Here is a 14,248-nt window from a genome sequence, read left to right as displayed (position 1 = left end):
TAAGTGTATCTAAAGTTTGTATTATAAGCACAATTCAGAATGATGGTTTCATTTATGAGTGTTTATGCACAGAGCTGCTTTGTCTTTTGTTTTACAGCAGTTCTACGTGTTGAATCTCATTCCCTTATAAAAGGTAACCTTCATGTAGAAATCTGTATCAACTGAATGGGAAAAAAACAAGTCTTATTTATAATTTATAAAAATTTTAATGTTAAGTTTACTTATGTAAATACTAAATGAACTTTTCGCTATATCAGAACATGTATATTATTTTCATAATACCGGTATTGTAGGAAATGTTCAGTGTTAAGTTTAATTACGAAATTGCACTTTTTTTCTATACCAATACATTATAACCATTATATTGTAGGAAATGTTCAGTCCCTCCTGAAGTTAACTCCGTGGAACTGGAAGCACCTGAACACTTCAGTCAAAGTGGACACCCCGGTCTCCGTGGACATTTCTGTCTTGTCTCAATACAGACTCACGGGAAAACACTTCAATAAGTATCAGCGTCAGTACACGAAGAATAAATTTTAAATAAAAATGCTAGATGTAGTTGAAGTGTATGTCCCAATTTTTTTTTTAAAATTCATCTGTTGATTTTTTAACTATAATGATTATGATAAATATATACAAATGTATTTTTACAGACATACAGAGATCAAGGGATTGTTCAGCTATTCTAAAATCTACCCCGCATACAAAGGGGACAAATGGCGTTTATGTCATCTACCCTGACTTAAAGACAAAGAAATTGGTCTACTGCGATATGACAACAGAGGGCGGCGGATGGACGGTAAGGATTTTCTAGAATATTAATTTTATGTTTATTAAAGGAGTTTCATTTCATCTTTCATCTCACCTTATACAACATTCATCTCACCTTGTACAACATTTTATTTGTACATTAAAAATGCTTGAACTGAGCTTTTGGTTGTTAAGATATAGTGAAATCACTTTTTTCTTAAAACAGGTTATTCAACGTAGACTGGACGGGTCTGTAGATTTTTATAGATCCTGGAAGTCTTATAAGGAAGGATTTGGTAATGCTGAAGGAGAATACTGGTTAGGTAAGTATGTTGCCATAGATTATATCTTTTAAAGTGATCCTTCGAAATTGTACACAATCCCCCCCCCAAAAAAAAAATTCTGGTTGTTTCACACTAGAGATACCTGTCTCTCCTCCAAGAAATATACCGGTATATTCAAGATCGTTTCCTGACAATTTCCCTAACACTTCTTATATTTAATTTTCCGTTTACACTTAAGCAGGAGATTAAGGTAATTTTTGATTATGGGTTAAATAAACCTCAAAATAAATAAATTATTTTAATATTTTTTCCACCAAGGAAATGAAGTAATTCATTCACTCACCACAAAAACAAAACAAGAACTGAGGGTGGATCTTCAGAATTTTTCAAACAAAAAAGCATTTGCCAAATACTCAACATTTTCCCTTGGGAGCGAGTCCCAGAAATACAAGTTGACAGTTGGTGGATACAGCGGCACTGCAGGTATGTTTGGTTCTCAATAAAGCACTTTGACTTCTTACAAATGGATGTGATTCATAAAAAACAGGTTAGCAGAAATTCATCAGTGAGGCTATCAAGAGCTGACTTAAATAGCTGACATTGCATCTATTCTGTTATAAAACTATATTCATTATTAGAGGCAGATTTTTTTTTAACTCAGAAAACAGTATGCTAAATTATGTAAACACAAACGAATACAATATCAGCAGTCTCTCATTGCAAGGCTTGAAGCTTTAAATGAGGATAATCCCAAACTTTACTGGAACCTTGTGAACCATTTTCTTGACAAAAATAATGCAGTAGATACAACTATTCATCCTGATAGACGGCTGGATCATTTTACAAAATTAAATGATGTGAGAGAGTCATATTTTGACAGGCTAAATGAATTGAAAACGAAAATTTCTCAAATGGAAAATAAACAATGTTTTAACGAATTAGACTATACAATGAGTTCTTCGGAAATATCAGAGGCAATTTCTTGTATTAAATATGATAAATCTCCTGGACTAGACAACATTTCCAATCATATGATTAAATACGGTCACTGCTCTACTACCATCTTTAAGAAATATTTTCAATGCTTGCTTATCACATGGACTTTATCCCAAATCATGGGCTGAGGGATACATTACTGTTCTGCATAAGACAGGCTATATCAATAATCCAAACAATTATTGTGGCATTACCATCACTAGTGCAATTGGTAAATTATTTAACAGTATTTTGAATAAAAGACTTGATAAATATCTAGAAAAAAACAATATTATTAATGATTGTCAAATTGGTTTCTGTAAAAAGGCAAGAACATCTGATCACATGTTTATTTTAAGAACTTTATTTGAAACATATTGCTCTCAGAAAGAAGGACGACTCTATGCATGTTTCATTGACTTAGAAAAGCATTTGACACAGTAATACATGAAGGCATCAAAATTAAACTGCTAGAAATTGGGGTTGGATCTAAATTTTACAATGTAATTAAGAGTATGTGAAATTGTAGTAGATCATGCATTAAGTTAAACAATCAAGTCACTGAGACATTCCCTATTAAGTTAGGAGTTAAACAGGGAGACAATTTAAGTCCAAATTTATTCAAAATTTTTATCAATAATCTTCCAGAATACTTCAATAATATAACTGATGATAATATTCAGTTACATGATAAATTACTTCATTGTCTAATGTATGCAAATGATATAGTTTTATTGTCCAAGTCATCAAAAGGACTTCAACAAAAACTTAATTGTCTTGATAAGTTTTGTACTGACTGGTGCCTTGATGTAAATGTTTCAAAAACCAAAGTATTAATCTTTTATAAAGTAGGTAGACACTTGAAAGAAAACTTCACACTAAACAAAGAACTTCTTGAATGTGTTACTTCTTATAAATACTTGAGCATACATTTCACTGCATCTGGAAGTTTTACACTTGCTCAGGATGAACTTTACAAAAAAGCTTCAAAGGCATTTTTTAAATTACAAAAAAATTTCCTATCATTGAACCCTAAAATAAACACAGCTTTACATGTATATGATCATACAATAAAACCCATATTACTTTACGGTAGTGAAATTTGGGGGGGGGGGCTTTAACACTACTACATCACCATTTAGAAATGGACCCATTGCACTGGATGAATTATTTTCTAAGTCACTTTGTGAGAAATTACATTACAAGTTTTGTAGATTTTTATTAGTTGTAAATAACAAAAGTACAAAATTTGCAGTCCTTTCAGAACTTAGGTAGACACCCTATGAGTTTCAGTATTGTTCAGAATATATTGAAATACTGGCATAGGTAAGAGAATTTTGATGATACATATCCTCTATTAAAAGCTGTGTATACTACCTCGGTATCCAATTTCAATAAAAACAAATTATCATGATTTGGTTCTATTGATATGTTTAATCAACTTCTTCCTTAGTTAACACCTCATCTGAAATCATCTACATCAACATTTAATAGCCATTCTCTGTAAGCATTTAGACTCTTATATAGGGAGTGTGGCACGCATGGTCTTGGATTTTTATGAAACTTGGCATACATTCCTATATTGATGTATGTACCTAAAATTCATAATAAAATGGTTGCTATGGTCCATGGTTACCATGGCAACAAACATACAATTTTCATGGCCTAAAAATTGCTAAATTTTGATGAAAAATGACCCTTTTTGACTTATTAAAAGTCTTTAATGGAACAAGCTATCAACATGACTTTACCTTTTTGCCAAAATACATCATTTTACAGTGCTTTAGAAAATTTTTAGTATTTCAGTAACTTTTTCCTCATAGAAAAAATATCCCTCATTTATAGGTAGGATTTTTCTTATGGAAAATTGTAGATTTTAGGCTCTTTTGAAAAGCTTGGTATAAATTTTTGCGGATAGTTTGGAAAAAATGAATACATTGGTTTGAAAGTCCACATATAGTTCTAATATACACTACAAAGAACTACTTGGTATTCATATTTAGTTTTCTTGTTACCATGGTTACAAACTTATGCTTTTTTTCAAAATCCTAGAAAAGTACAATACGTAGATACAATCAGGATCCATGTAATTGCCTGAGTATTTTAAAATGGATTAAATCAAATTTAGATATATGGTAAACAATAGCAAAAACAAAGCGAAAAAAATCAATTTTCATGACTAAGGGTCAAAGGTCAAGGTCAAAATGGCCGATTTTGATAGATATTTAAGAAAACTAAACAACATTTTTTCTGTGTCAGAAGTAATATTTGTGTTTTAAACAACAAATGAAGAAACAAAGTTACAGTTCTGGTCAACAATAACTAGCATCATATGAATGTGTGCCCATATGGACAGAAGGTCAAAGTTCAAGGTCACAGTAGTATTTAAAGAACTATGCACGCTAACTCTCAATTCCCGCCTATATTTTGCTACCATTTTGTTCAATATAAATGGCAATTTAGCCATAAAATCTTAATTAAATATAAAAAACAGTTAAATGGTATTTGATTCATTATTTTAATACCAGTGCTAAATAGTATATTATCCCTTATTCCAACTCTTGAAATAAGGGGGGGGGAAGGGGTCGATGATATTTTCCATTGAAATCGGACTTTCAAGCATCACCGTATTTTGAAAAAATCTTGGATGTAATAAAATGTTACGCAGATTTTTTCTCATGTTTTACACAAATAAGTAAAACATACTAGTATATATATTAATAAAATACACAGTTTTAGCTGTTAATCACTTTGAAATTGGGAGAAAATAGGCATTTATTTTCGTTTTTTTTTTTTTTTTGTCTATAAAAATACCCCCCCCCCCTCTGTCTGTTTTAACATTTTATTATCATGGGATATCTTAAGAAGCCTATGATCTTTTTCAATTTGAGTTTATACCACAACTTGCTTTGGCTTAAAATGACCCCTATTTATTTCTAGGTCAAAAGGTAAAGGTAGAAAAGACATTGTTTGTATGTAAACCTCTCATTTCCGAGTGATATCTCAAAAAGCGTTTAGGTTAGCTTAATTTTTGTTCATAACGCTCTATGGTCCCGCCCGCCCCACGTTAAGTGTCTAGATCCCCTACCCAACCACTCTCCGACACCTCCCCCCCTCTTAATCTACAGAAATTCTTATCTCCTTAAGCAGGGGACACATATTCTTTGAATTAGCTTGTTAATAATGCATTTATACTCGGTTATTCGGAATATTGGTATTGTAAATGTTGTATCCTGACCTCGATCCCGTATATTGAATGTATTTTATTGAAAACTGGTTTTACATTCTCCCTTTAGCTTGATGCATAATGTGAAAAAGCTTATATAAGTACAGTTTTAAGGTTTTATTGATATAAAGGTAGGCATTTAAGAATATTGGACGACTATACACTTTCCAAATTGAGTGCAAGACTTCTTGTATGTAGAGAATTGCGCTACAAGCATGTAAAGACACTCTTTTGTTGTTTTAGTAAACTAATCCCTTGCTCCTAAATGTACATTTTTTAAACCATATCTAACAATCCGAGCTTTTCAAGTGACAGTCAAAATGTGTTTTCCAGTGACTTTTTTTCAGAGAAGTTGACGGAAAAATCTAATTTACTTTGAAATATCATTCTTAAAAAAATGAGATTTTTGCGATGTTGATGGCAAATATTTCAACACAAATATGCCTTGATCTACGCAAAAGATCTGATATTCCCAAAGTTTATAATAATCTGTTGTAAACATCTGCTGGACCTGTTCGAATAATCTGCTATTGTGCTTTAATTAATTGTTTTTTTATGTGGGGGGGGGGGTCAGAAAATTATTTTCATTATTAATAAAATACTGCTAGACAGATTTAATATTGTATTGCTATAAGTTTAAATCATAATGTATCTTAGTCTAGAGAAATGATAAACCGTTAACTTTAAATTTGATTCACAGACAATTTGTATTTCTATGCAACTACCCCAATCATCAAAAGGATATTTTTGACTGGTAACAAAACATTTTATACTTGTTTATCCTGTTTAAAAACTACATAATATGGCTGCGTTTACTATGGGTTAGGGGACGACCTTTGATCCAGAAGGGGGGGGTTAAGTTAGGTTTATTTTCATGGCAGGACATATCATTTATTTCCAAGATGTTTTTTAGGGAAAATTATTAATTTTCTTCTTCACAGAAAAAAGTCTTAAGAGCAAAGAAAAAAAAACAATATATAAAATGCCCAAACTCTTTTTCATTTAGGAAGGGGGGGGGGGGGGGCTTGTATAGGTAACAATTTTAAAACCCAAATATAATATGTATTATACCATGGGTTTCAAAAAATTTTGCTGAATTTTAAATAATGACCTGTGAATGGGAATTGTAGCTTTTATTCAGTATAATTTTTTTTCCCTTTCAGCCAAGGACATATTCAGTTTTTTAAAAATTTTTAGTCTCTATGATAATATTCAGTTTAAAAATTCATTTGCTTTCTAACGCCGTATTCATTGCAGTCCTCCAGTATATCACTCTGACTGATCGTAAGACACAGTAATTCTTTTAAAAAAAACAAATTCATAATACAAGTAATTCTGATATTTCAAGTTTATCTTGAATCCCGTTTTGAAACTCCTTAGACCTTGAGACTTATGCTTATGTACAGAGCTGATTTCCTGAACTACTATGTAGTCTAGCTTGTACATTTCACCATTTTTCACATATCAAAATTATTCTTTTGCATGTAGGATATAAACAGAGGCTAAAATTTGTATGCAAATTAAATAAACAGGAAAAACAGTTGATTTTACTTGAATTCCTGGATATACAGAGCTGTATGCTGACATTATGTAAACAACTTCCAGTCATTTTTGTATAAATTAAATGATTTTTTTATCTTTCTCACTAAAGAGCTCACAATTATCAAAGGGAGATAATTCAGTTTCAAAGTTATTGTCTGCTATTTTATTCAAAGAATTCTCATATTTATAGGGAGCATACCAACAAGGTTTTAACATGCCTTTTAAAGATAGATGTTATATTTCTTATTTCTGTGAGTAACATGAATTGAAGTAGCCGCATTTCTTTAAAAAACTTTCCCAAATATTGCATTTTTTCACAAAAAATCAACTTTAGACACCGTTTCCATGGTAACTACTCAACATTAATATGATCTAACTATATTTTTTGAAGTAGTTTATGAGGTGGTACTTTCCAGCAAAATTTAAAAAAAATCTGTGACTATGCGTGCCACAAAAGTTTAAGTGGTTACAGAGAATGGGTATTAAATATCATTGTAAATGCATTCTAAATTAATATTTTCTTGAAAAATGGCATCAAAAGAATGAAGAATTAAGTAATTGTGGGAAATTGGACACCTATTGCACAATTAAACAGAACTTTGGGCTAGAACCTTATTTATTAATTTTAAGAAAGTTTGAAAAAAGAAAGATTCTAACAAAATTTAGAATATCTTCTCACAATCTGATGATTGAAAAAGGTAGACATTACGGTATTCCAAGAGAAGAGAGAATATGCCCCAATTGTAAAATAGAAAAGATAGAAGATGAAGTACATTTTCTTTTAAGTTGTCCATGCCATAGTCAATCAAGAATAAATTTACTATCCATGATATCTATGAGGTGTCATCTTTTTAATAGCTTGTCAAAAAATAACCAATTTTTATGGTTAATGAACTGTGAAGATGTTGATTTGCTGTTCAAATTGTGTGAATTCATGAGTCATGTATAGTTCGACAAATTCAAAATCATTTGAAGTACCTTAGTTGGATAATTATGCTACACTATTTAAAGGTGTTGTTGATATGTGTGTTGTATTATATACTCTACATTGAACAGAAGTGGATAACTTTAATACATGTATAATAACAATATACTATCCTTCCGCACCGACTCTTGCTGTCCATTGTAGTTTAATTTAATTAACACATGTGTCAATGTATTATTTATTTATATAATATATGTTTATCTCCATAAATTTTATGTCTGTTTATTCTACATGAGGCAGAAGTGGAATTCTGTATATCCTTTACCACCGACCCTTGCTGCCTCCTGTTGATGTTTCAAACATGGTTTTATGTGTTTTGATATGTATATATTTACATATATATGTATACCATGAATAATACTTATGCACATTTTTTGTACAACAACCCATCATGCATGTCTATATATGAAACTTAAAAATGCCACCAACATATATATCAGTATATATATATACTTAATAGAAGAATTGCTCTTCACCACATGTTGTAATCTGTCTAATACTTTATTATGTTTATATGTAATTATATATGTTATATGTTTATGCCTAATCGGCCCTGATTGATAATAAATTCTATTATATTCTATTCATAATAAATAAATGGAAAAAATATTATTGTATTTAAAGGAGACAGCTTAAGATATCACAATGGGAGAGGGTTTTCCACTAAAGATCAGGATAATGACCTGTATGGTAAATCCTGTGCTGTCGTGCATAAAGCGGCGTGGTGGTTCCACAGCTGTGAATACTCTGACCTAAATGGACCGTACCACAAGTCCGCCGTTAAATCGTGGGCCTCTGTAGTGTGGTATTACTTTGGTAATGACAACCGTTCCATGAAGTTTGCAAGAATGATGATCAGACTCAAAAGTTAGAGAAAGAAAATGGAATGAATGAATAAATGATAAAACAATTTATATCTCTGTGTTTCATTCAGATCTCATCATCCTCTGATAATGGTTGTCTTATATAAAAAGAAAAAATAACAACCTAATGCAGAAGGACGATGATTTGTAATACTAGTAATAAGTTATAAAAACGAGGGATTTTCATTTGTTGAAGAATATCAGAATAGAATGCGGACAGTTGTGCAGAAAGTATGGTCTTCCAAAGTATCTTTAGAAACGTATACTGCAACTACGTAATACACATGTAAATAAATCCTTTTTTACTAGAAATGTTCGAGTTCACCATGTTCTTGTAAAAGATACGTACAATATAATATTTTGAGCTTTTTCAAGAAGTGTTGTAAATCAGGTTTAGATACTTAGAACATCCACTTCCACATTGACAAACGAGATGACCATGCGCAGATCTAGAAGTGGGTCGGAGGGCCCAACACCCACCAACCAACCCCCCTGAAATCTGCAGTTATCTGATATGTATATACATGAACTGAATCAAGTAAAAGTGACCTTGGAACCCATTCCCACTAAAAAACGCGGACCCCTCCTTGGAAACGCAGATGTATATGAAATTTGATGGAAAAGTACTAGGTCTGAAGCTTGAAGATCATCGAATAACTCTCTTCACAGCCCTACCCCACCAAATCCCCCATTAAATACCCGGTAGGTTTTTCACGTTTGGGAAATTAGGTGTGGTTTTATTTTGCTTGACAAAAAAATTCTGGGTTGGTATTTTTTGTGTGTGTGTGACTGGGATGGAACCCCCACCCCGACCCTTGAAAACTTCTTGGAATCGTGCCTATTGACTTTAACTTTTCAACACTCAGCTTCACTTCATTATGCAGCAATATACCTTCATTACCTGCATACAAGGTTTATATCTCTCAGTTGATTCGATACGCATGAAGGAAAAGCTATAAGGATCGATAGTATGGTGAAAAAAATTAAAAGGAATAATGACGCCAAAACGTAGCATGCAGTGAACACGGAAGTGCATGTTAAACCGTTGATTATGCGACATTGGATTCTAATAATTTGTACGCAATAGATTCCTTCTACAACACATAATAAATGAAATCAAAATTCATTATTTGAGATTTTCTAAGCGTCTTAAAAACAAATAAATTATGAACATCTGCAGACCAACGGTTCGCGCACTGCTTGGGATGAGTAATCTGGAATTAGGGATTTGTAATCTTCAAATACACAAGTTTGCATGCGAATTTCTTTCATAAAAAGTGAAAAATAAAAAAGTTAGTTAAAAACACGGAAAGAAGAAAGATCTTTATTGACATGTATTTATTCAGGGAAGTAGTATCGGCGGAGGGGGGACTCTTTTTTTTTCAGACATAACTTTTTACAACAAAAATGTTTACTAAAAGACTGAATTGGCCCCTATTGTTGTAGTATAATAAAATAAAGTAATACGGTTACCTATGAATAAAATTTGACTTTGAAAAATATTGAGAAATTGCACTAGTAATAGTGAACATTTTTGACGACTTGGTATCATAATATCAAAACACGACTGTATATTATCATTGTACTTCAAAACAGTATATTTACAAGAAACATATTGACGCAAGCGTCAAAAATCGGCCGCAAACCAATTTATATATAACTGCTGAAATTATTTCAGAAACTGAAATTTGCTTCTTTTTTTTAAATTTCTTTATATTTATCTGTTAAAATATCCTCGTGACACGAAAAAAAAATGCATGCGACAATGCCGATTTTCTTCATGCATAATGCATGTACAATATTACATGTATAGGCAATATAAACTGTGCATAGTCCTCTGCGTCTCTGCACTCAGTTTGGTACAACTTAACGAACTCTGCAGGTGAGTTTGCTGTTTAAGTAGTTTTTACACAAAACGTACAAAACTAAAGTTTAAACTTAGCTATAGTTTTACCTTAATAAAAACGCAACAAATATATAAAATGTGGGGCTCCTCGCTCTCTCTTAGAGGATGTTACCCCCCCCCCCCCAACTCCTTCTAGATCCACCACTACATTTCTTCTCTTTCAATCTCTTTGTTTTGGTGTTGAGATGTGGCGGGAAAATGTTTGGCACATTGTAAAACGCGCTCTATCCTAGTCTCCTGGACTAACGTGTCGTAATATTCTTTGCTTTTAAGAAATCAATATTTCATCATATTTTTGAAAAACATCCATAGGAAATGTTTAAATATACACTTCATTTCAAATAAATACAGCAGATCCTGTTTTAAAAAGAGAAAGTAAAATTGTTGATTTACAACGCGGTCTTTGTTTTAGACTATGCCTAACACTCGTACTAATTTTCTCCGCACTTCAGTTATATCAGAGTTTGTCAATCAGGATTGGATGAAATATTTACCCCATTATTTATAAAATTTAATTTTACGATTATCATGATTATTGTGCTTTTTCCTAAACATTTACACAATCTTTGTTTAATATTGATTCGCCGGCGATATGAATGTTGAATATTTTTATTTAAATTGTGAACTCCGCAGAAACGCACAGCGACTTAAAACTTTCATATCATATAACCGACCGCCTCCTGGCGGCCGGTAATAAATATCGTATTACACTGTATATTGTCAGGAAAGCAATATTGTATTACAATTTAATGATGCCAGTAATGTATATATAATACAAAATTTTATTTTAAATAAGTGTATCTTTGTAAGCCCATCAAAATCATGGTATCATCTAAAGGTCTTTACGCTCTAGGCTGCTTTTTCTTTTGTTTTACAACAGTTTTGAGTTTTGTACCTCATTCCCAAATAAAAGGTAACCTTTAGGCCATATAAAATTAATCTTTAGATTCTCATCCCCGCCCGCCCATCTCAAAATGTCCCGCCCCGATGTTTTTTATTTTGATTTTTGGGTATTTTCTTGTATTTTTATTCAGTAAGAATTTGGGTCAAAGTTTAAGAGTTATCTCCCGTCTTATTAAAATTCGCGTTTATAGCAAAAACGCCATGTGAAGAATGGAGAAAAATCGGCAATAAAAGCAGTTTAAATGTGTAAGGAAAAGATAATTTGTCAGTATAGAGAAGGCAGAGAAGAAAAAATAGCATAAACACATATAGATACCATCACTGGCAGGAGCAAGTATGTAGAGAGATTGTAACTAAGTAAAAATAGACGAGGAAAGTCAAGTTATATATAACGATCTCCAGTTGTGTGACTTAGCTTTGAAATAAAAAAAAAATCTACAACATCGTAGACAGACTTAAGAGAAGGGCTAGATATTTCAGTAGAATAATTATTAGAACATTTATATAGAATTTGCAAAGTAAGAAGTCACTCATACACAATTTATTGGTATCCCCACCTCATTTTGTTCAGGGTGTGCCGTATAATCTGTACTTGTTAATTTGTTAATTAACAATAAATATTTAACTTTTAAAGAAAAAAATTCTTTAAATATTTAAAAGAATATGAAAAGAATTAAATCTATTCATATTTGCATTAAGGTAATGAAAAAATGTGTACGGGGCGTCCATTGTTTTGTTGATACTTAGGCCTATATATAAATTAACAATTATAAAATATAAAAAATAAAATCCGCCCACCCGCCCCAATTTTTTTGCAAATTAGGATGAGAATCTAAAGATTAATTTTACCTGGCCTTATGTGATGAATTTGCTAATCATATCAACTCTTTGCTATTCCAATACATTGTATCCATAATATTGTAGGAAATGTTCAGTCCCTACTAAAGTTAACTCCCTGGAACTGGAAGCACCTGAACACCTCAGTCAAAGTGGACACCCCAGTCTCCGTGGACATTTCTGTCTTGTCTCACTACAGGCTCACGGGGAAACACTTCAATAAGTATCAACGTCAGTATATGAAGACTTAGTTTTAAATAAAAATGCAAGATAGAACTATATGCCTGATATTGTTTTTGATCCCTGCTACCAAAAAAAAAAATGAATTAAATTAATCAATTAAATAAAATTTCTTAACCACTCAATACCAGTATCAATATTAGTAAATTAAAACTTTCTATTTTTTGTGCAATTTTTCATGGGTTGTTTTTTATTCAGTTTATGATAATAACAATACACAAATGTATTTCTTTACAGACATACAAAGATCAAGGGATTGTTCAGCTATTCTAAAATCTATTCCACATACAAAGGGAAGAAATGGAGTTTATGTCATCTACCCTGACTTAAAGACAAAGAAGCTGCCCTACTGCGATATGCCTACAGAGGGCGGGGGATGGACAGTAAGAATGTTTAAAACGCTCTTTAGTGTAAAACACATCAATTTTATGTTTAGTGAAGTGTTTTCACTTTATCGTCACCTAAGTATAAATGAAAACATTTCATTTTTTACAAAAAGAAAAATAACAGTAAACAATATGCAGGAATTGTGCATTGGATTGTGAAGATAAGTGAAACCTCTTTTTCTTACAAAAGGTCATTCAACGGAGATTGGACGGGTCTGTAGATTTTTATAGATCCTGGAATTCTTATAAGGAAGGATTTGGTAATGCTGAAGGAGAATACTGGTTAGGTAAAATTATGCTAAAGATTTAGCTTTTTTTTAAAAAGCAATCCTTCGAAAATTGTGAACAATTTCGAAAAAAAAGTTTTCCAGGTAATTCACCCTAGAGATATTTGTCTCTCCTTCTAAAAACATTTTTCGACAGGTACCCACTATGATTAAAATCAGGTCCTCGATCCGGTTCTTTATTTAATTTATTGTTGATACAAGAGGTAGCGGCAGTAAGAAAAAAATAAAGGAGCGGATCGAGGACCTGATTTTAATCAAATTGTTACGTACTATATATATAATAATTATCCCCCCTCCCCAAAAAACACTTATTTTTAATTTTCAGTTTAGAAACTGAAGCACGTTTAGTTTGACTAAGTGGTTAAATAAGCTACAAAATAAATAAGGTTTTTCGATGTTTTCACCAAGGCAACGAAGTAATTCATTTACTCACCACAAAAACAAAACAGGAACTGCGGGTGGATCTTCAGAATTTTTCAGACAAAAAAGCATTTGCCAAATATTCAACATTTTCCGTTGGAAGCGAGTCGCAGAAGTACAAGTTGACAGTTGATGGATACAGCGGCACTGCAGGTATGTTTGGTTCTCAGTAACTCACGGTTACAAATTTTGATTCATAAATAACACGAAAGCCGAAATTCAGCAGTGAGGCTATCGTTTTGAATAGTTGATTTTTGTTAAACTACAAGTATATCTATAGTAAATAAAATGAAAAAAAACGTTTGTATTCAAAGGAGACAGCTTAAAATATCACAACGGCAGAGGATTTTCCACGAAAGACCAAGATAATGACTCTGATAGAATTTCATGTGCTGTCGAGAGGAAGGCGGGGTGGTGGTTCAAAAGCTGTCAGTACTCTCTCCTAACCGGACCATATCACAAGTCCGCCGTTAAATCGTGGGCCTCTGTACTGTGGTATTACTTTGGTAATGACAACCGTTCCATGAAGTTTGCAAGAATGATGATCAGACCCAAAAGTTAGAAAAAATGAATAGAATGAATAAATAAATATGAAAGATTTGAAGTCTGTGTGTTTTACTGAGATCTATCATCCTCGAATAACT

At 32.1% G+C, this 14,248-nt stretch overlaps 1 protein-coding gene across 1 annotated transcript; it reads left to right on the top strand.

Moving 5' to 3' along the window:
* Positions 1 to 53: 53 nt before the first annotated feature.
* On the top strand, positions 54 to 14,208 carry LOC134277769 (uncharacterized). Its single transcript, XM_062760079.1, has 11 exons — positions 54 to 133; positions 371 to 514; positions 654 to 799; positions 977 to 1,073; positions 1,353 to 1,517; positions 8,387 to 8,629; positions 12,320 to 12,502; positions 12,749 to 12,894; positions 13,088 to 13,184; positions 13,593 to 13,757; positions 13,919 to 14,208. The coding sequence occupies exons 1-11, from the start codon at positions 55 to 57 to the stop codon at positions 14,164 to 14,166; spliced, it is 1,713 nt and encodes a 570-aa protein (XP_062616063.1). The 5' UTR covers position 54; the 3' UTR covers positions 14,167 to 14,208.
* Positions 14,209 to 14,248: the final 40 nt, after the last annotated feature.

This window comes from Saccostrea cucullata, unplaced genomic scaffold (genome assembly GCF_032062105.1).
Source record: "Saccostrea cucullata isolate Sc308-1 unplaced genomic scaffold, CSIRO_AGI_Scuc_v1 ctg14635, whole genome shotgun sequence".
In the NCBI taxonomy this organism is placed as follows: domain Eukaryota; kingdom Metazoa; phylum Mollusca; class Bivalvia; order Ostreida; family Ostreidae; genus Saccostrea; species Saccostrea cuccullata.
The sequence above is the reverse complement of the archived record's forward strand: the minus strand, read 5'-3'. Positions and strand labels throughout refer to the sequence as shown.

Excerpts from the sequence above, each read along its gene's own strand:
- LOC134277769 (XM_062760079.1), top strand. The coding sequence starts at position 55 with ATGAGTGTTTATGCACAGAGCTGCTTTGTCTTTTGTTTTACAGCAGTT. Across the intron at positions 515-653 it reads ACACTTCAATAAGTATCAGC|ACATACAGAGATCAAGGGAT; the intron begins GTCAGTACACGA and ends GTATTTTTACAG. Across the intron at positions 8,630-12,319 it reads AATGATGATCAGACTCAAAA|TCTTTGCTATTCCAATACAT; the intron begins GTTAGAGAAAGA and ends AATCATATCAAC.